Genomic DNA, 23,917 nt, shown 5'->3' on the forward strand with positions numbered 1-23,917 from the left:
GCGACGGTTGCAAAAGTGATAATTTACAGAGGCAGCAAATGTAATTTTTTGGAGGAGATGGAGGATTTTTTTTTTATTGCAGGCTTTTAAGATGGTATTTATGACTGTGGCAGCGATAACCCGACTAGGAGACGTCAGTGGCAAATGTTGGTGGACTACAGTTCTCAGCATTCTGTGGGTGACTTAACCACTTCAGCCCCGGAAGAATTTACCCCCTTCCTGACTAGAGCACTTTTTGCAATTCGGCACTGCGTCGCTTTAACTGACAATCGTGCGGCGTTGTGCACCCAAACAAAATTGACGTCCTTTTTTTCCCACAAATAAAGCTTTCTTTTGGAGGTATTTGATCACCTCTGCGATTTTTATTTTTTGCACTATAAACAAAAAAAGCGTATATTTTGAAAAAAAGGAAAATATCTTTTACTTTTTGCTATAATAAATATCTTCCTTTTTTTTCAAAAACATTTTTTTTCCCCTCAGTTTACGCCGATATGTATTCTTATACATATTTTTGGGACTGCGACATTATGGCGGACACATTGGACACTTTTGACGCTTTTTTGCGACCTTTATCATTTATACAGCGATCAGTGCTATAAAACACTGATTACTGTGTAAATGACACTGACAGGGAAGGGGTTAAACACTAGGGGGTGATAAAGGGGTAAGTGTGTCATAGGGAGCAGTAGATCACTGTACGTCACTAGGCAGAACAGGGAGATGCCTTATTTACATAGGCATATCCCCATACTGCCTCTACGTGAGACGATTGTGGGCACCCGGCGGACGTCGAGTCCGCAGGCATGCTCACGGAGCGCGCTGCGGCAAATTCAACTCGACCTGATAGAACACCTTTGGGATGAATTAGAGCGGAGACTGCGAGCCAAGCCTTCTCGTCCAACATCAGTGCCTGACCTCACAAACCTCACAAATGTGCTTCTGGAAGAATGGTCAAACATTCCCATAGACACACTCCTAAACCTTGTGGACGGCCTTCCCAGAAGAGTTGAGACCTGAATAGCTGCAAAGGGTGGGCCAACTCAATATTGATCCCTACGGACTAAGACTGGAATGCCATTAAAGTTAATATGGGTGTAAAGGCAGGTGTCACGATACTTTTGACAATATAGTGTATATTTTTCGCATTGACATCAGTCCCTGACCTCACGGAGCTTACAATCTAAGGTCCCTAACTGACATTCATACATACACATTCTGGGGCCAATTAACCTACAAGCATGTTGAAGTGTGGGAGGAAACTTGCACAAGGAGAACATGTAAACTCCAGGCAGGTAGTCCCGTGGTTAGGATTAGAACTGATGACCCTGGTGCTAGTAGGCGGAAGTGCTAACCACTTAATGTAGCCACTGTGCTGCCCATAATTGGACCCTATTTTATGTTACACCTATATTGAGGGTCAACATCTCCCTTCTATACCTAAATTGCAGGGTGCTTCTTCTGCTGGAAACTTTAATCCTTTTTAATTCAGCATGGCTATGTGCATTGAGGACCAAAAAATAAAAAAAGTATTTTTCATGTCCCATCTGCCACCACAGCAAAATGACTGTGCAAAGCCGTGCCCGTGATCACTCCTCCCTTACCCCCTAGTAGTCCAGTTGTGCTTCCTCCAGCCCCAAAATGGCAACTCCATATGGACACGAGGCTGGGGGAAAGCTTTGCAAGAGCCTGTGCCTTGTATCTGTGACAAACTAATTGCAAGTGCAGTACTCCTCAGGCATTATTGCAAAAAAAATAGTAAATACACATTGGTCGTGAGATCAGTATTGCTGTATTGGACTACCACTTTAATGCCCCACTTCTGCAATATATACCACTTTTTCTCTTCTCCAATTCATTAAATTCAGCATCAAAAGCTAAATACTTGGTGGCTCTGCGTATAAAGGAGCTTGTGACTCGCTCCATGTGACAGCACTGGGCCCCTTTGAGCTCTGTAAAAAATTGGTTGTCTTAGAGTGGAACTAAACCCTTCTATCCCTTACAACCAAGGATACTGCCATCTACAACGACAAAGAAGGTTTTCCCAATTGGGGTTTTTCGGCAGCTCAAATAAACAAAATGAGTTCAATGTAATAAAATGTATTTATTCACATATATCAAAATTATCAAAAAAGGGAGGTGGATGTAGAGTTACATAAATAGAGCATGAGTTGCGGCATAGCACAAGTAAACTGCCATCTTGGCCTTTGTTTGATCTGCCCTTGTCAATGTGCCGTACATCTGATCATTTATTGCACTAGCCATTTGAAGGCTTGATCGTTCAGTTGAGAGTACAAGAATCTGTGACAATTATCCTTCATGGCATGCCTTGAATGTAACGGTTTTGGGAAACCGTTAAATTAATAGGTTTAGTTCCACTTTAACTTCTAGGACTACAAGGCCCAGCATGCCCTGACAAGCAGCTGTGTTCAGTTTGGCAGCAGGTGATCATCGGCCCCTAAAGTGCGGAGCAGACATGTGTTTGTGATAAAACCATACGCAGATGTAGTTGATATATTACTGTGTTCAGTTTTGCCCCGGGTCCCTGGCGTAGTGTCAGCCGTTCCCCTCACCTGAACAGGAAGTCACTGCAACCGCAACTTTATTAAAAAGTCTTACAGTATTTTATTACAATTCCCAGTTGTAAAAGTCAAGCCCTTTGTGAACCAGTACAGGCTCACAAATGTTTAAATGAATATTGAGCACATTGTTTTAGTTTAAAGTATTTTCAGAATAGGTGTCGGTTTTTGTTTAGGGGGATGAAGATTTGATTGGCTCCAGGTTGAATTAGTCCTGTGATTCCTATAATTGGCTGCAGCTTGGATCAAATTGGCCATACCTTGTTAAACAGGCCAACCGGCCTGGTTCTACCCTAGTTTAATTCTCTGAACATTGGGCTAATTGGGAAGAAATGTTCCGTTATGGTCAACCTCCTGTCACATGACACAGCACAGCAGAAGCTGTGTTCAACTTCCTAATGGTGTAGGTGTCTGAGAAGTCGGTCTGCAGGAATCTTTTTCAATAATGATTATCAATGCCCAACTGGTTTAGCAAAACCTATGAGTTGGACATCCTGGTTGCCCTGGGACCCATTTGGGATTTGAACACCCTGTGATAGACCACTGTTGGGTAAGCCTTTTGCCCAACCTTATTAACTTTTAAAATGGTGGTCTCTAAACTGTGGCCCGAGGGCCAGATGTGGGCCTTTGCTTGCCCTTATCTGGTCCTTGCTCACCCAAAACAAGGCACTATTCCTCAGACTGACACCATTAATGGAGCACATTCCTCCCACTGATACCAATGATAGGCCACTATTCCTTCCCCTTGATACCAACAATTGGTACTGTTCCTCCCACAAGACACCAATGAATGGAGCACTATTCCTTCTACTGACACCAACAATGGGGCACCATTTCTCCTGCTGATACCAATGATGGGGTACTATTCCTTCCACGGACACCCAAGATGGGCCACTATTCCTTCCATTGACACCAAAGATGAGGCACTATTCTTCCCATTTATACGAATGATGAAGCATTGTTTACTCCCATTCATGACAAAGCATTTTATGCTTACAATGGTCACAATGATGCCCCCAGAAAGTCTGGAGGGCAGTAAACTGGCCCTTTGTTTAGAAAGTTTGAAGACCTTTGTTTAGAGTTTTGCTAGCCCTATAATCAGTCTGATTGGCTATGAATTGTTCATAAACATACAGTATAGGACTAGGTTTTTGTACAGCTGACCATCAAACCTACATTCTTAGACATCTTATTTCAAAACCATGGACATTAATATGAAGTTGGCATCCTTTTGTAGCTGTAACAGTCTCCACTCTTCTGGGAAGGTTTTCCACAAGATTTTGGAGTATGTCTGTCTGAATTTGTCCTCATGCAGCCAAATGAGAAGGTCAGGTACAGTACTGGTGTTGAAGGAGAAGACCTTGCTTGCAGTCGGTGTTCAAGCTTGAGTACACTAGGGTTGAGGTCAGGTACTGATGTTGGGTGAAAAGATCTTGCTTGCAATCGGCTCTCAAATTCATTCCTAAGGTGTCTAGTAGGGTTGAGGTTAGGATTACTCTGCAAGCCACTCAAGTTCCTTCATAACAAACTCCTTAAACCATGTCTTTGCAGAGCTGACTTTGTACACAAGGGCTACTGGAACAGAAAAGGGTCTTCACCAAACTGTTGGCACAAGGGTGGAAGCACACCATTGTGTAAAATGTGTATGCTATAGCATTACCAATATCAGTCACTGGAAACACCTGAACCTAATCATTTGGATGGGTTGTCCACCTACTTTTGGCTATAGATTGTATTTTAATGCTGATTAAATTTCTAATTTGAGTATACCTTGCCTTGCCAAAGCACGTCTGCTGCAGTCTCCGTGTTTCTGGCATTCTGTGCCAGTAAATTCTACTGGAAGCTAAACACTTACCAACAAGCAGAGAGATCAGAGGAAATGTGCATTTAGTCGGAGCTAATATAAAATTATTGATGGAAAAATCCTTTTGTCGCTAAGAATGGTGCCCCCCCTTTCCGATTGCTTTTACCATCTACATCTGCCCTTTATAAAAATGGGTTTCGCCCCATGACACAGGTCTCCATCAAGTACAACACATACCATAAAAGCAGCCCTCTTACTATATATCATCAATAGGATTTCCAATAAAGACCCATCCAATTAAGTGCCTTACATTCCCTGCACTTGTTTCATAGTTCGATATGTTTAATGGCTTTCCAAATTTACTTCCCAAAGCCAGCTCGTAAAACAAATGACAAACTTCCCTGGGCCGCATAATGTGCAATCTGCTTTTCGTCTGCTGCAAGGTGCGCTGGCGCTTCCATTAGACGGGCGGTAATTGGGGAGAAGTTATGTTTCCGGCAGACAGTTTCCAGATGGTCACAGACTCTGTCCTGATCAACTCCAAGCCTCCAGAAAGCAAGCCAGGAAGCATTAACCCTAATGTATAAATTTGTTGAGTTATATTAATTGAAGCGAACCTTTACACCAAAAATATTTTGCACTATTGCAACCCTCCGCAAACTTTAAAAAGCTGAATTTTTTTTCTTTAACTCAACCCCACCCCCGCCTACATTCTTGCCTAGGCAAGAAAGACAAACCGTTCTACTGCAGCCTCCTCGAATATCCATGGTGGATATCTTAGGGGGGACCTGGTGACCTGACATCAGGGGGGCATCTGCAGGAACCTGCCCCAATGATGTCAGAGCAGAAGATGGTGTAGTACCCGGCATGCAGTGGTAGAGCAGCAGCCTCCTGGGATAGCCGGATATCCCAGGGGGCATTGGCTTCCATTTAGCTGAAGGAGGGGGGACCTGGTGCTGTTACATCAGTGGGCCACCTGCAACAACCTGCCCCCCCCCCATGAGGTCAGAGCAGAAGGTGCTGTACCCAGCATGCAGTGGTAAAGCAGCAGCCTCCTGGAATAACCATGTTTGATATCCCAGGGGGCATTGGCTTCCATACAGCAGCTGGAGGAGGCAGGACCTGGTACTGTGACATCAAGGGGGCAGCTGCAAGAACCTGCCCCCGATGACATCAGAGCAGAAGATGATGCTGTACACGGCATGCAGAGGTGTATCAGGAGATTAGAGCATGATGAGGCTGGATTTTCTGGGCATGCGAGTATGTTAATTGGGGAGAACTCTGCATAAAAGTCAAGAGGGTATAAAAAGCAATGGGGAGGTTGACTTCTTTCTTTAAAGCGGAACTTAACCCAAAAAGGGAAGTTCCTCTTGTTTGCCTCCAAATCATCCGGGTGGGAGCGGGTAACTAATTTTGACAGGTACCCGCTCTCCCTTTCGCCCGCGGCACAATGTGCACCTCTGCTCAGATCACTGGCGATCTGAGGAGAAATTCATAGAAGACTGAGGGACCATTCACAAAACACAGCACAGCTTGCGTACGTACGCACAGTGGTTTCCCTTAGTTAAGATGCCAACGCTAGGGACCCAAAGCCTAGTGAAGAACAGGCTCTGGTAAGGACAGCACTGGATCCCTGGACAGGTAAGTGTCCTTATATTAAGAGTCGGCAGCTACAGTATTTGTAGCTGCTGACGGGGGGTGACTGAAGCTCCTCATTAAAGTATATGTAAGCCACAATAAAAAATATATATTTGGGACATCTGTTATGAATTGTCTCATGTTTTATACCTTTTAAGAAGCACTGCAAGTATAGAAAATAGCCGTTAATCTGCCAGAAATTCGGTAAGCACCAAACTTCCTGTTTGGGCGAACAACACAGCCTCTGCTGCACTGAAAGCCCAATCGGTGTGGTCAGCCTTTCTCTTTCCTCATCCCCAATACATATTGGGTATTTTATTTCAGATTTACAACATACTATGTTGAAGTAAAAATATTTGGACTATCAAGATGTGGTGCTCATTATCTTCTAAATCTATTGGCTTTATCATAAGGAGACCACTCATGTATAGTATAGTCTGTAGAAGACACTAGTTTAGGGGTAGGCAACCATGGCACTTAAGTGGTCAAGGAACTCAAAGTCCCATGGGGCATGGCCAGAATAACCGCCACAGGCATGACTCCCAAAGGCAAAGGTATGATTGATGGGATTTGTAGTTCCAGCATAGCAGACCTTTGTAGAAATACTTTATGTACGTTAAATTCTGGCACAACCTAGCTGGATAATCGGCTCGGCTGGCATCTTCCACGTCTGTCGCCGCAGCACGTTCGTCCTCGGGAGCAACTGGTAAAAAAGCCGATGGAAGCTGTGACTGCATCTCTGCTACATCTCCCCGAAGGCTCTGTGGCGCAGGAAGAAATAGAGACAGGTCTGTTTTTTTAATGAGTAGACCTAGAGCAGCGAGTCATAAGGAAGAACTAGAAAATTGATATCCCGTGTATACTGGGAGCCTGCCACCAGTCCCTATATAGCTGTAGAAGACCTTGCTGCAACAGTAATCCTAAAGGAGTTGTAAAGGTTCGTTTTTTATTTTCTAAATAGGTTCCTTTAGACTAGTGCATTGTTGGTTCACAAATCCTTCGATTTTCCTTCTAAATGTTTTTTTTTTCTTTGTCTGAATTTCTCACTTCCTGTTCCTCCTCTGTAAGCTTGCCCCCATCATCCGAGTCGTTCTGGCTGGGGGTTTGTCGGCGTGCTCTCCCCCTCCCTTGGGACTACATCCCTGCGGGGAGACGCTGTGAAAACAGACAAAAAAATACCAATTAGAAGGCAATTCAAAGGAAAAGGTTAGTGAACCAACAATGCACTAGCTTAAAGGAACCTATTTAGAAAATAATAAACTAACCTTTACAACCCCTTAAAGGGGTGTTCCAGCCTTTTTTTAAGTTTATTAAAAGTCAGCAGCTACAAAAAGTGTAGCTGCTGGCTTTTAATAAACAGACACTTACCTGCTCCAGCGACGCACCGGCCGGGGCTCCGCTCCTCGCCCCCCATCGCCGGCCAGCGTCTTCATTCCTAGTGTGGGCACCCATTGGACAGGCGCTCGCCTACAGGGAGGGGCTGCAATAAGGCGATTAAGCTAATGGCCTTAGCAGCCCCTCGGCGGAAAGAGGAAGTGGGACAGGAAGTCCCCTTCTCCTGAAGCCCCCACTCCCCCCCCCATGTAAGGGGGCGAGGAGTGGGTTAAGCGGAAGTTCCATTTTTAGGTGGAACTCCCCTTTAAGCTAAAATCACATATTTTGAAAAAAATATTATAGGTGTTTATGAAGTGCAAACAATTTACACAGCACTTTACAATTCTGTACATTCGCACAACTTCCTGCCCTCAAGGAGCTTACAATCTAGGATGCCAGGGGTCTAGAGAAAACGCCTTCCTCATGGTCAATGCGGACACAAATCCTCCCTAGCAGTAAAATACCAGAAGGGGTTAAGCGAAGATCTGTGTCACTCTGTAACTTTAGAGCCGCGGCTGGTCTTCCCGTTAAAACAATTCAATGACTTTATAACTCTCGAAAGCAATCAGACCCAGCAGAATGGGGCCGCCACGTGCCGGTGGGCCGGAGGCGCGCAAATCCAGAATCGGTGTCCTTCATAGCTCTGCGGGAGAACCTGTTGTGTGCAATTTGTGCCCTACAAAAGAGAGGCACTTAGAAAACTCCAGAATTTAATGCCCAATGAATATATTATGAATACTCCAGTGATTAACACCCCAGCTGCTTGTGTCTTTTGTAGAGCCTCCCCCCCCCCCCTTCTCTCTTGCAAAGGTTGAGGACTCTTGAACTATATGAAACCTGGGTGATAATTTTGCCTAATGGTTGAATTAATCAGCAGCGCAGAATGTATAAAGCGCAGGGAGATGTCTGCAACGAGCTCCCACCCCCCTCCCCCTCGAAAGCTCCCATTAAATGAAAATTGCCCTGTGTTATAATGATGAAGAGTCCTCCTATCGCCTTGAATTTATACTCACCTGTGCCGAATTGTACGGAACTCTGATCAGTGGTCCCTAGAGATTCAGGCTCCTTTACAATCTCCCCCCTCCTCGCCGTATGCTTGAAATGGTTACAGCGAAGAGCATGCTGCATTGACGTTGAGCGTGCATTGCAGGGGCTGCTGGTGTCTCGTGTAAATTAAACTATAAAAGCTAAATACACAAAGGTTTTACCTGCTGAAGGATTTGTATTTCTGTCCATCCTCTACAGCTTGGGTACACGGCACAGCCCTGTCTGGCAAGCTGCTTCCCTGTCAGAATGGGAATCTGCCTTGTTTACATCGGCAGATCACCGTTCTGCCTCTCAGTGGAGCAATTGTGGGTGACCGGCACACATCTCTGGCCAATCAGTGCATGTGCCCCCTCACCCGCTGTCTTTTGCACAAAATGACATACAGGTATGTTGTGACTCCCAGTCACAGGCTGTGTCACTCCCATGTCTTAGAATAAGAGGGAGGTAAAGCCTCCATCACTCTACATGTAATATTCTGCCCCATTGCGTTTAGCTGGTGAGTTATACAGCTCAGGTACACAGCACAGCCGTGTCTGGCAAGCTGCTTCCCTGTCAGAACAGGGATCTGCCTTGTTTACATAGGCAGATCACTGTTCTGCCTCTCAGTGGAGCAATTGCGGGTGGCCGGTGGACACCTCTGGCCAATTAGCGCATGTGTCCCCCCCACCCACTGTCAATTGCACAAAATGACGTACAGGTATGTTGTTTTGCGCAATAGAGCCAACCTGCCACTGTATATGTACTGTGACCGGTCGGCAAGTGGTTAAGCTTTGAAAAAAAAAAACTGGAAGCTGATTCGTTTCTATGCAGAGGTGCACCAGATTTTGCCCTAATCCAGTTTTAGTAAATAAACCCCACTGTTTAAAGCGATTGTATACCCAAATTTGACACTTTTACCTACAGGTAAGTCTAGGTAAAACTAATATCTCCTTAACCTGTACGGTTTAGGAGATATTCCTTCCCTTTGCATGCAGCCGCCGATGTCAGCGGCGCATACGCTCTGAATGCCCGGCTGAAGGGTCCGGAAGACGCTGCCAGACCTTGCCGGGAAGGAAACCCCCTGCGTGCAAGCGTGGGAGTGACGGCGCCGGAGCCGCAAACACGGAAGACATACCGAGGGCAAGATGTCTGCTCCCTCGGGGTGGACCAGGCTCAGATATGGGGGCTTCGTTCTGAGGTAAGCATCTTTTTTTTTTTTTAAGTGTGTGGGTATACAATCACTTTAATTTACGTTATCTTTCTGTATGTGGATGATTGCGCTGTAATTATTTCAATAAAAAATAGTACCTTTTTCCTAATTGATATACAGATGTCACATGACTCGGCTGTTTCCCAGCAGGAGGTGCTGTAGTGCTGCTGGTCACATGTTAAAAATTAAAATACAGCATAAAAAAATAAGTAATATAATAAATGGTTACAAATTGCTGCACAAATCTATATTTGAAATCAATTCTTTATTATATTTTGGCAATACATGGTGTGGGTTGATGTCTGCCAGTCACAGGCTGACACTCTTCTCTAGTCTGTGTCTTAGAATAAGAGGGAGGTAAAGCCTCCATCACTCTACATGTAACATTCCGTCCCATTGTGTTTAGCTGGTTAGTGGCCATGGAGGAGGAGGTAGGGAGTGGGCTGTCATTTACCACTGTGTATACACCCACATGTGTGACTCTAGTCACATGGGCTGCTCAGTTGTGATGGGGATAGAAACTCACTGACAACTGAGCATGTGCAGAGCTGCCAACACGGCTCTGCAAAATTCTCTACTGCATTGGGGACATGGACAGGAGATAGAGAACAACAAGATCAACCAGTTTTTTTGCAGAATACAGAAGACTAATCTCATAGTGACTGAGTGTGAACAGCATGGAATACACCATTTATTGATCGTTTATATCATGTGGCTTTAATGAAGCCTGCAATTATATACAAGAGCAACAATATTTGTTTCATATTGGCTTTCTGTTTCATAATGCTGCGCAGTAATTGCACTTTAATATTCCTCACTATCAGTCTCCTTGGACTGATTGTAAGCCGTATATGTTCTGCTTGACTGATTTAAACAATTATTGATTATTAGAGGCTACAGGAGACTTTGACTTGCCTGCTGTGTAATGTGCACTACATGGCCAAAAGGTTGTGGCTGCTTGGCTATCGCACCAATAGGTTTCCTAAACCATAGAATTTAATGAGGAATTGCCCCTCTACTACAGCCTAGACCAGTAATGGCAAACCTTGGCACCCCAGATGTTTTGGAAGTACATTTCTCATGATGCTCATGCACTCTGCATTGTAGTTGAGCATCATGGGAAATGTAGTTCTAAAACATCTGGGGTGCCAAGGTTCGCCATGACTGGCCTATACACTTCTAAGAAGGCTTTTTACAAGACTTTAAGGAGTGTCTGTGGGAATTTGTTATCATTTGGATAAAGGAGCATTCGTAAGGTCAAGAACTTAATATTAAGCCGGCCATAGATGGTGCGATTTTCTTTCTTGCAAAGAAAATCACTCAAATTCCCCCATCAACACACTCAGTGTTGATGAGGAAATCCCTCCTGCAGAGATATTATTGCCTTTTAAAACTCTCCAAAACCAAGTCTTTATGGAGCTAGGTTTGTACACAGAACAAAGTCATGATGGGACAGAAATGGGTCTTCCCCAAACGGTTACCTCAACGTGGGGGCACACCATTGTCTAAAATGTCTTTGTAAGTTGTATAGTAACAGGACCCTTCACTGGAAATACTGGAACTCCATTGTTGGGTTGTCCACATACTTTGGCCATATAATGCATATCCATAATGATGAACTTTTTATGTTTATTTTTAACAGCACATTGTGTTCTAAACATTGTCCCGTGTATATCCATTGCAGGTCCAAGCCAATGTAGAGAAGGCTCTGAATCTGTTTGGGCAGTTACTGAACAAGAAGCATTTCCTCCTGACCTTCATCCGCACTCTGGAGGGTCAGCGCAGCTTCTCCATGCGAGATCGCGGCAATGTGGCCTCACTCATCATGACGGGACTGCAGGGGGAGATGGAATACGCCACGGGGGTCCTCAAACAGCTCCTATCTGACCTCATTGAGAAGAACCTTGAAAGCAAGAACCACCCCAAGCTATTGCTCAGAAGGTAGGGTGCCTGCTGTGCAGGTTGTAGAGAAAAAATAGAAATTATTTTTCAAGTCATGTTTCTTTCTCCTTCCTCAGGTGTTTTAGAATGGGGTTTGGATTTCCAAGCCACAGCAAAGGGATATGGAGGTTTGATGTGGTCTTCTGAAGGCTGGGTCATGCATTTTCTTGACCAAGATAAAGATATTGTCCAAGTACAGTCATTAGGCTAGAGTCATCCGGTTAATTTTAAACTCTTGCTACTTGATAGATTTAACCACCTAATGGCAGTCACCTCATTTGCAAATGATCGCTATACAAATGGCTTCCTAAGGATTAGGCTTCACAAGTATGTAGAACAGTCCTTCTCAGCCTTTAACATTGAGGGACCATTGAAAAAACTTTTAGGCCTCAGAGAACCCTTTCTACAGCTCATAGTGTGAAGAGTAAGTTGTAGATATATGAATAAATACAACAGTTTGGAATGGCATGCTTGGCATTTTCGATACCCCTGTTTGCTCTATACAGCCGTAACTATTTCAATAACGAAACAAAACAAATAATAATAACTTGCCAGAAATGCAGAAGGTGAAAATTTGTAGTGTTCCATTGGTGTTCAATGAATAAGGACCCTGACACTGGTGTTCAGTTTGAAAAACTCTCCTTACATTGGTGGCCATTGTGAAGAATGCTATCTTAGATTATTGGGGTCAGTGGTAGCTTGTTTGAGAGTCAAAAATGGTTTATTGCTCAAGGAACCCCTAGCAACTTCTCAAAGAACCTTGGGGTTCCATGTAGAAGTATCTTGCAACGATCAACCACTTATGATTGGAGCGCTGGGGAGGACCATTTGCTACTACATTCTGCTGAGGGAACAATTTGTTCAACGTGTTTAGCCATTAATTGTTGCTAACAACAAGTTTAGTTAACCACTGAGCTGCTCAAAACGAATATAATGGTGCAGTGATGAAAACTCTAGTGTAATACACCACACTCATAAAAATAAACTTCTAATGTAATGTGAATTACAGTTTTATTCATACAAGTCCCATATGCTGGATAACGTATATATCATATCAGTACCGTGTGTTGGATAACCTATATATCATATCAGTCCCATGTGCTGGATTAATTATACACCACTTCTCATCACTGCAATTTCTCTAGTGCTTCAGCACATGGAACTATTCTAAAAAAAAGAGCCATTTGGTGCCTACAGAATAGTCTGACAAGTCTGTAGGCTGTAAAAATTAATCATATTCTCCCTTTACTTCTCCCAATGTAGTATTAAAGAGTGAAATACTGATTCCTGTAGACAAGCCATTCCCCAAACAAGAGTTTTTGTAACCCTAGGCTTCCCCAGAGGTTTCTAGGGGTTCATTGAGCTCATTGATCTTCAATCTGATGGCACCAGCAATATTTCTGGTCCAAGGCCACTTAATGGGCAGCACCAATTATCTACTTTTGGCTGTCTGTAAAGAAGGTATTCTGACCACCACTGTAAGGGCAGCATTTTTCCCAGTGACCACCAATGTAAGGGGCCTTCTGTCCACTGACCCCCATGTGAATTGATTGTTGTAGACCAACCATTCTTCAAACCAGAGTTTGTAGAACCATGGGCTTCCCCTAGGGGTTCCTTGAGCTGATTGACCTCCCATCTGATGATGCCTGCATGATGGGTCCAAAGCCACTTAGTGGGCAGTGCCAGCGGGATGCTATCAACGTTTTTTTGTCTCACTGTAAAGAGGGTATTCTAAATAGCACTGTAAGGGTGGCATTCTTACCACTGACCACCAATGTAAGGGGCTTTCGGTTCACTGACCCCCAATGAATTAAGTTTAGCCGGGGTTCCCTTGTCCTGAAAATGATTTAAAGTGTTCGTATGGGAGTATAAAGGTTGCAAAAACTGCTGTAGACCATATTCTTCCCCCAGACATTGCCAGCCACACTGCGGATGGGCTGCAGGGCCCATTAATGACAGCCCATCATTGGTCCCATCCTGAGCACAATGGCGGGCACATGTGAAGATGATTAAAAAGGGAGCCTGAACGAAATCAATCCCCGCAGCGAGCCGGCACTGAAAGAAGAATTAAACACAATCACATCGATTTCCGAATGCAAAAGCCCAGGTTCTGCTAAAAAATACATTATCTTCATTAATTCAATATCTTCCCATCCTCTCTCTATTGATCACTGGGCCGGTGACAGAAATTGCACTTCAAGGCTGTGTGACGGTCGGAGCTGGCTGTAAATGAAGCTCTTAATGCTTATTTATTGCATCTCTGCTACCTATCTGTGTCAGCTCCTTCCAGGGCCGCTGGAAGCAGACATCGGCATGCATGAGATGTCCAAGAACACCGCTCCAGTATTCTGCAACACCGCCATGCCGCTTCTCTCAGAGCCTGAACCTTTATGTCCCAATAATGAGAGTTATTAATAACTGCATGTGAACATATAAAGAGACCCTGTTACCAACTTTTAAAATGCAAGTGAAGCACAGAAAATCAAGTATTTTGAAATGTTTATTGGCAGTATATTTTCTTTTGTATACTTTTTTTTACTCACAAGCGCCTTTGAGCTTGCTACAAAATTTCACTACTGCAGGAAGAGTCGGTTCCATAGAACAGTCCCTTCCCTGCTTGTACGTCATGGCCTTCTTTTCTGGGAGTGTGCTGTTACGGTCTGTGCTGTCCCAGCACCACCCCTCACCTCTCTACATGTAGAAGCTGGAGGGGAAGTGGAATACTATAGAGCCCTGGTGTACAACCTGCAGCCCAAGAGCCATATGTGGCCTTCTGAAGATTCAAAGAAGAGTCCTGGGAGCTACACAAATCTCTCATGTTTAGAGTGGAAGCAGCCACAGCTGAGACTCCATACAGGCCACTCTCCCAGCACGTTTTGCCCCATGTGCAGATCCTAGCAGTCATTAGTGGAAGCATTCATTTGTTAAGAGGCTATGACACTGATCTAGCAGTCTCTTGTAGCTTGTCCCCGGTCTATATCTTGTAATGTGTTTTCATTCTCCAACCGTTTCTGTTGCGTGTCTGCAGTTTTTTATCCTCAGGTCATCTCCTATTAGGTCTGAAGTCTCTCTGTCTTATGCTAAATATTATGTCCAGAAATTTGTAGCGGTCAGGGGCCACAGTTGAGGCCCCCATATACCATATAAGCTGACAAGCACTGTTCACAAGTGGGAATATTGCCTCCTAATATAACATTAGAAGCAATGCATCCAGATCAGTGTAACATCATTAATACTTTAATAACCGTACCTGGAGCGTATGCTTTGAAAACAGCCTGTAATGTTGCTTTGCCGCTGGTTCCTGCTTGGGCGCTCACCTTGGCAATGTGTAGGGATTTATAACTAGACTTGGTAGTTAGTTTATTTTTTTTAACTGTCTGGTGTTTATTTTGGGGGCTTGTCCAGGATATGAACCCAGGCTACCCAGCGCCTCTCGGAACCCAAGAGAGAATCGTACCCCTAGTTCATCTTTAAATTTACCCTGTTGCCAGACTATTTAATAATAAAAAAAATCCTCCATTCATTTTAGATGTTCATTTAACATATTTAATGCATATTTACTTCTAAAAGCCTCCCTGGTTTAGACCTACAAGGGACTTGAGACTGCCGCTGAAATCCACCATCTTGGATGTGATGTCAGTAGACTCAGAGATGACCTTTCTCAACCTTTTTACCCCTGAGAAACCCGTAAAAGGATTTTTAGGTCTTGGGGAACCCTTACAAAAGCAATTAATTGGGGTCTAATGAGAAAAGTGTCCATTATATTTGTGGTAAGTAGAATGAAACCTGTGCCTGTGGTCAGAATGCCAACCTTAAATACAGATAAACAGATCCATTGGTATCTTGCTGCTGGCTTTGGTCTTGGTTCCAAAAACTAAGCAGGCTCCATCAAGTAGGAGGTAATTCAACTCAAGAAACTCATAGCAACCTCTGGAGAAACCTTAGTTGAGAATGGCTGCTCTAAAGCGCCCCCCCCCCCCCCCCCCAAGCTATTTAAAATGTTTTAAGGGGGGGACAGAGGAGCTGGGCCAGAAAATATAGTAATTGGGTACTGAGACATACAAGGTGAGAGGTGGCAATGCAAAGTACTTTTTCCTTGGGTAGCTAAATATTTTAGCAAATTCAAAGGTACATTTTCAAATGAATAAAACATTATTTATGGAAAGGAAAAGCACTGAAAGTAAACATTTAAAATACTTTGATTTTATAACTGCAATTTATCTAGTTTGGTGGCACGGTCACTTTAATTATCAGCACTCCGCGTAAACAAAATCAGTTTCATTGAAGGAACTTCAACCTTCTCAGTAGACAGTACACAAAGGTTATCAAGCCAAGAGATACGATCAAAGTACACTTAGTCCATTAGCAGCAGCAGATCAGTGTTTGCCATGTCTGACAGGGAACGGTATAGCGCAATCCTTAACCAGTTTGAGCCCCACAAGTCCCCCGAGGACAGGAGGGATTAAGCGGTGTGATCTTCCTCTCCATGAACCGGTCCTATTTAATGGTGCATGAATCCATCTCATTATAGCCTTCCTGGCTGGTTACAGCCATGTCCCCTTTGATGTCGGCTTCCTTTCGTTGCTTATTACAAAACTACGGCCTGCACTTTTTTAGGCTCCCTGGGGCTGGTTCAGGCACACAGAAGGAGCCGAAATGTAATTTATATTGAGATCAATGAAAAAACTGCTCGCTCGCCTCTGGCTGGCTTGTTGATTGTTACCGTTCTGGCGTCTGCGTGATGCCGACGGTGAAAGCCTTTGACGAGAGAGACGGGGGTGCCACCCAGGTCTGCGCCAGGTGGTTTGCTTGGCCAGAGACCTCTTTATTACGAAATGCCTCTGCACCTTTAAAAAAATAAAATAAATACAGTATGCTTCATATATGCTGATATCCCTGAGGCCCAGACTGGATTTATATATTTTCCATTTGTATTTTTTGTAAACCAACCTTGGACAAATGTTTTATCTTTTATCTATTCACAAATTATTATTTTTTTTTTCTACTGACTTACGGTAAGTCCGGCATCATGTGGCTCTCCATGGCAGGACTGGTGACCAGCAATTCACTGCTGTAAACCATGCGTGCTGCCAAGCTTTCTGTCATCTACATACAAATGCCCCGAGACTGCTGCTGGGTGCCCCATCTTGGATGTGATTTTAGTGGCCCCAGCTGACTCATTGACAGTCAATAGTTCTCCTTCACATTCTCCTTCACTCCTTCCCCCTGGCAGATGCATAAAAGATTATGTAGAGAGAGGAGGGGCAGAGGAGCTGGGCCAGCAGAGACAGTAATTAGTCCTTTCCTGGAGAAGAGAGGGCTGTAATGTGCATGGAGGAAAGGGGGCTGTAATGTGGTATATACCGTACTCTTCATTTTCTTGCAATTTAAAAAAATATATATTTTATAGTAGGAGTGCTGATCTGTGATTGAGCTCTGCAATCCAGGCCTGCTATTTATAGCATTTGTTTAACACCCTAAGAATTATTCAGCTGTCATCTTCATATGTTGGCAGATATATTTTATCACCTAAGTAAATTGTTAATTTAAAGGGTCATCTTTCTGCTCCTACCAACATTGGAAGGCATAATAATCAAGTTGTAGACACACATGGCTGTGCAGACTTTTAGGGTATCTTTGGAGTCCAATGAGAAACATAAAAGTTTGTGAGAATCTGTTGCTTTGTCTCTTTCTCTTAGGACGGAGTCTGTGGCGGAAAAGATGCTCACAAACTGGTTCACCTTTCTTCTCTATAAGTTCCTAAAGGTAAGATTCCTTTACATTTATTTTTTACCCTCTTCTGGCTAAAGTGGAAGAGCTCAGGTGTGTTTAGATCAATGAGCAGACCAGACATCAATTAGATGTTGACCTAACTTGAAGCCGAACTCTGAGCTATTTTTATTTTTGTGTGTTTGAGCCCTGGTTCACACTGGGTACGATTTGGAACGATTTGAGATGCGATTTGACATGTCAAATCGCATCTCAAATCGGCGGCAATTGTCGGCAATGGCACTGTCCTAATCAGTGCGACGCCGCATCTGTGATTTCAAAAAGTAGTTCCTGTACTACTTTTTGCGATTTCGGGCTGCGATTTACATAAAATTGCGGCCGAAATCGCGGCAAAATCGCGGCCGCGAAATTGCGGTAAAATCGCGCATTTTACAGCGATTTTGAATTCGCAGCAGTGTGAACCTAGGCTCAAAGTGTTTTCCTACCGCAGTGAAAATTATAAAACGGCTGCTTTTTGCTTCAATACTGGCCTCCTCCCCAGCACTTTCCCATGCAGTAATTGCTTTTCGCCACTAGATGTCCTTAGGGTTAAATGACACACGTGCTTATTGTGAGTGCAGGACGTCATGGACCCGTCTTTTGAGAGGGCATGAACATGGTACCTTGCACTCTAGGTAGTGATGCAGAGAGCTGCACAGAGGTCTTCACCACTGTGCACCATTGAGAACCACCAGCTCATGTCAAAGACGAGCTTTTCATGTGACTGGCCTAAAGACTATGATCAAGGTAATGATCAATCCTGTGATTATTTAATATGGGCAATGATAGTATAAAGAGTAATGCACCCTTAAAAAGTGGCCCTTAAGGTGAGTTGATTGTGATGATGAATGGAACAGAGGAGGAACAGGGTACCTACACAAAGCTGTCGGATTCCTCATCTCTCCTGGTTAGGGTGCGCTGATCATAACTTGTAGAGATGTAAAATGTAGATGAAATAAGTAATTTTCAAGAAAGATTACGATATTATATTTATGAATTTAAGAAAGCGATGATGGTATTTTCCCATCCAGCAAACCAAATCACATTTCCCAAATCCTTCTATACAACTTAGGGCTGGGAATAGGGGGTGGATGAAAAAGGCTTCTTTCTTCCACCATTAATTTTGGAACACCTCAACTAAATAAATACAAACATGTATACTTATTTTTTCCCTGCAATAATTCTAAAGTAAACCTTAAGATGGTCAAACTTAGAAGTGACTATTAGGGACAGTCAGGTGTCAGTGAGGCCAAGGTATCTGCCATATTCAGATGTTGGGTCATAAGAATGCTGTAGCTGAGGTTATGGGCCCATTACGTGACACAGGGCACTGCAGGATGTGGCAGGGACATTTTACAAAATTGGGTTCCCAATGGCCACATTTGCATACTGCAATCCTACAAGCTTTTTCTGGTCGTTTTCAGTTCTAAGGTTAGTTTGGTTGCCTCAAATGGTTAAAAATTCTAAGCTGAATCGTAGGTGCTTGCCACCTCCAGAGGTATGTCAGTTGATAAAAATCTACCCTACCCTTGACTTAAATGGGATGTACCCATACTGCAGGAGCGGCATTCAATTCAAGCCTATGGGACGTTACTGGACTTGATGTAGACAGCACGAAGAAGGTGAGTAAGGACTTGTGGTGGTTTTAGCTTTAAACTTGGGGTTGTGTTTGAAGAGAAGTAGAGATCAAACGTCTTAAATGGGAGAAAGAGCTAATTTGGGACTTTTTGTATGGCCCAAGGCTCTGTCAAGGGCCTAATTTTCCTAAGTTTAAGGAAGGCTTACATAAATAGTGAATTTGTCCTTTGAGCTATCAGGGCTATACAATTATATATATATATATATATAATATATATATATATATATATATATATATATATATATATATATATATATATATATATATATATATATATATATATATATATATATATATAATCTGGAAAACAGTGGACATTTTTCCATCTTCCAGCCATACAGGCTTTTTGTAGAAATAAGTGGCAGTACACCCCCGTTTTAATTCCAGGTTCTATTCCAAGGGGTCTGAATAGACCTCAATTCTAACCGCATTTTCTGTTTTATTCATTAGTCCTTAGACTTGACACAAGAGGCGCCCAGTCAAGGTTGTTCTTTGGCTCCCTTTTTACTACTTGTAGTTTTCTTGCCCTGAAATACACATCCTTTTTAATGGACAGAGCCAGAACTTTCCTCTTAAGCTGAGTGGTTTAAAAAGCACTCGCCTCCTCCATAAAGACTGAATATACCCATTTAGTCCAAAGTAAGTCCTTTTCGTAGACTACATGCTTAATATATACACCTACCTGGTCATTATGTGCTTTTTATATAACGCACCTTCAGTCTTTTCTCGGCCAATGAATAGGAAACTCCTGCAGGGAACGAACACTTATACATGGAAAGTGTTGCCTTTCTGTCACTTAATAGCTCTGCTGTGTTTTCTGCATCTCCAAGTAGCCAAGTTAGTTGTGTATTTCCTAGATCCTGCCCGTGTCACCGGCCAGCCTGTGCCCAAAGGAGACATCTGGGTTTCAGGACTGGCATGGACATAATTAGATATTGTGTGAATTGAGAAGGGTTGGGTGTGATGTTAATACAAATTCTTATTTTGATTCTGCAAATTGATGATGGCATTAAAGGAAATTTCAGTTAAAAAAAAAAACTAAAATGCAATGAAAACAAATTTTATGGTCATGTATGTACTATGATAATCGTTCCTTCTCCGCAACATTGCATGGCTGCAACAAGAGGAGTTCAAGAGACTTCAGTTTCTTCCCACACTCCAAAGACTTGCTGGTAGGCTCATTGGCTCCTATATTGGCCTTAGTATGACCATGCCCCATATGACTGCCTCACCATCTGCCCCAACAGCAAATAAAACAGAGTCTCCATCTGAAAAAGCAATATCAAAATATACATGGTAAAATAATAGCATAAAAAGTTAGCCCCTTAAACATTCCTAAGTTGATCTATCCCCCTCCTAAGAGCTTAGTTACCGCCTCCAATGGCGGGTCAGCCTTAAAGGAAACCTTTTAATTTAAGGTGGTCAAACTTGGAAGCAAAAGATTAGGTGCGGTCCGGTGTCTGTTGGTGAGGTCAGGGTATCTGCAGTATGCAGATGTAGGACTAAAAGAAAGCGGTAGCTGAGGTGTGGGCTCGCCACGTGACTTGGTCCACTGTGGGATGCGGCAGGGAAATTTTTCAGAATCAGGTTTCCAAAGGCCAGAGTAGAGGAGGTCCGGTGTCTGTTGGTGAGGTCAAGGTGTCTGCTGTATGCAGATATAGGGCCATAAGAGAGCTATAGCTGAGGTGTGGGCCCACCACATGACACTGCATTGTGGGATGGCGGTGGAGACATTCTCCAGAATCGGGCCACATTTCCATTCTGCAACTTTTTACTGGTCATTTTCAGTTCTAAGCTTAGTTTGTTAATTTTAAAGTGAAAACAATCCTAAGCCATCCCCCTTGTAAAGTGCTTGCTTAGATATCCATACAGCAGGTATATGGCATAAAATTCAAGTCTAACTAAATAAAAAGTTAGTCCCTTAAACATCCCTAAGCTGAACCATCCCTATCCATAAGACCTTACGTACGACTTTCAATCACGGGTCAGCCTTAAAGGAAACCTTTTAGTTTAGGATGGTCAAGCTTAGAAGCGAAGAGTGGGGAAGGTCCAGTATCTGTTGGTGAGGTCAAGGTATCTGCTGTATGCAGATGTAGGGCCAAAAGAAAGCTGTAGCTGAGGCATGGGCCCGCCATGTGACACAGTGCACTGTGGGATGCGGCGGGGACATTCTCCCGAATCTGGGTCCAATCACGGGTCCGCCTTAAAGGAAAGCTTTTAGTTTAGGATGGTCAAGCTTAGAAGTGAAGAGTAGGGGGAAATCCAGTGTCTGTTGGTTTGGTTAAGGTATCTGCCGTATGCCGATATATTGCCATAAAAAAAAGCTGTAGCTGAGGTATGTATGGGCCTGCCACATGCCCAAAGGTCAGAGAAGGGATGGTCTGGTATGTGTTGGTGAGTTCAAGATATCTGCTGTATTCAGATGTTGGACCATAAGAAAGCTGTAGCTGAGGTATGTGCCCTCCGCATGACACAGTGCACTTTGGCATGAGGCGGGGACGTTCTCCAGAAATAGGTTTCCAAAGGCAAGCGCAGGGTAGGCCCGGTGTCTGTCTGTGAGGTCAAGATATTTAAGGTATGCAGATGTTGGACCATAAGAAAACTGTAGCTGAGGCATGGGCCCTCCACATGACACTGTGGGATGCGGCCATGACATTCTCCAGAATCTGGGACCCAAAGGCCACATTTGCATGCTGCTACCCCGCAATTTTCTACTGATCATTTTTAGTTCTAAGGTTAATTTGGTTATCTTAAAATGAAAACAATCCTACGCTGAACCAATCTCCTTGTAAGTGCTTGCTTACGTCCTCATTTAGCGGTTTAGCCAGTGAAAATCCATCATTTGATAGACTTGAAAGGGGTGTATCCATACTGCAGGGGCGGTATCCAATTCCAAATATATGAAATGTTCCTGCACAGGATCCCACCAGCAATGATCTGTCTGCATTGCATAGAGCGACACAGAGATCCAATGATGATGTCACTTGGTATTAAACAGGTGATAAAATGGAAAGGTTTTATTTAAAAAAAAAAAATGTTTTAACATGTTGAGGGAAAGGAGGAACCAGAGAAAGGAAAACATAAGCGGCTTTAACCAAGAAAATTATATATATTTTTTAATGTTCTTGTCCTTTTTATAAAAGTTCTCTAAAATCAAACGCACGGTTGTCCAAGAGTAGTGCATTGTGGGAAGGGGCTAATAATTAATTTATCATCGGTAAGTATCGTCTTTTCAGAGTTCTGCGCAGCAGAGATTTGGATATTTACATAAGAAGTGTAATTTAATGACTTTCTGCAAACAGCAATAAAATATAGAAGGTGCAGGATATATGTATGTATGGCTTTGCTCATTCTCTCGCTCTGACTGTTGTATCTGAAGGCCTGCGTGGTTATTCATCACGAGTGTAATGAGACATTCCCTGCAAAGCGAGGAGGGGGCTTTGCTCTGAAGTGTTGAAAAACGCACAGTATTAGTTGCCTGATGAGCTAAATCTCGTCAATAATGCTCTTTCCATATTTGCGGCTCTTGGTTTGGAAATGCCGATGTCTTGCCTTTTTTCTCTTTTTTATCCTTTTATAAGGGAGATTTGTGGCAGTTTAAATTTATCATTTGCAGCTTGGCTGTAGACAATACGAGGACACAGAGCCGCATATGCAATAAAAGCGGTCGCTGTACCAAGATGACACACTCAAGGCAGACAAAATTTAGAATGTATTGACATGTTTTTTTGCATTCACTACGCCAGGAAATGGCGAAATACATATAAGGTAGCTACAGGCATACCCCACTTTTTAAGTACACAATGGGACCAGAGCATGTATGTAAAACAAAAATGTACATAAAGTGAAGCAATACCTTTTTTTTAAATTCTCGATGCATTTACTGCATTGCAATCGTCATTTACAGGCATAACTGATTACCTAGGCAAGCTGGCCGACCCTAAATATTTTTTTATAGTCCTGGGTCCCCTCTGTGTTCCCCAAGTTTGGTGTCCCTGTCACTAATGGTTCTGTAGCACTGCCAAGTCAAGCTGACCAAGATTTGCCATAGACGCCAATGTTAAAAACACGGAGCAGTGCCATGTCAAGCTGACCAAGATTTGCCATAGACACCAGTGTTAAAAACCCGGAGCAGTGCCATGTCAAGCTGACCAAGATTTGCTATAGACACCAGTGTTAAAAACCCGGAGCAGTGCCATGTCAAGCTGACCAAGATTTGCCATAGACGCCAATGTTAAAAACTGGGAGCGGTGCCATGTCAAGCTGACCAAGATTTGCCATAGACGCCAATGTTAAAAACCGGGAGCGGTGCCATGTCAAGCTGACCAAGATTTGCCATAGACGCCAATGTTAAAAACCCGGAGCAGTGCCATGTCAAGCTGACCAAGATTTGCCATTGACACCAATGTTAAAAACCAGGAGCAGTGCAATGTCAAGGTGACCAAGATTTGCCATAGACACCAATGTTAAACCCGGAGCAGTGCCATGTCAAGGTGACCAAGATTTGCCATAGACGCCAATGTTAAAAACCCGGAGCAGTGCCATGTCAAGGTGACCAAGATTTGCCATAGACGCCAATGTTAAAAACCGGAAGCGGTGCCATGTCAAGCTGACCAAGATTTGCCATAGACACCAATGTTAAAAACTACCCCTGGTCTACATAGTCCCTATCTTGAGGTGCCCACCCAACTTGCAAACCGATGAAACTTTAATGGAAGAAGTGAATGGCTGCCCTCTATTAGGACCCTTGACATTTTTTTTATTGTAGCAAAATAGAGATGAAAACCATCACAGCACCAGAATCCAAGGGAGATCTGTTGACGGGTTTCATGATGAAAAGCGCTTATTCATAACGCCTGATCATTGCTAGAGACCTGGAGCTGTCCTTGTCAGCTCACTCTCAGCACAAAAATATTTGCCACCTGTGGACGCATATGTGC

At 43.4% G+C, this 23,917-nt stretch overlaps 1 protein-coding gene across 3 annotated transcripts in view; it reads left to right on the forward strand.

The window, feature by feature from the left end:
- Window positions 1-23,917, forward strand: part of PLXNA1 (plexin A1) — a 460,603-nt gene that overhangs the window by 404,516 nt on the left and 32,170 nt on the right. For all 3 annotated transcript variants that reach the window (XM_040358985.1, XM_040358987.1, XM_040358986.1), the window contains exons 22-23: window positions 11,313-11,569; window positions 17,269-17,335. In XM_040358985.1, coding sequence (XP_040214919.1) covers window positions 11,313-11,569; window positions 17,269-17,335 — 324 coding nt within the window. The remainder of the gene's footprint in view (window positions 1-11,312; window positions 11,570-17,268; window positions 17,336-23,917) is intronic.

Source organism: Rana temporaria, chromosome 7 (genome assembly GCF_905171775.1).
Source record: "Rana temporaria chromosome 7, aRanTem1.1, whole genome shotgun sequence".
NCBI classification, from domain to species: domain Eukaryota; kingdom Metazoa; phylum Chordata; class Amphibia; order Anura; family Ranidae; genus Rana; species Rana temporaria.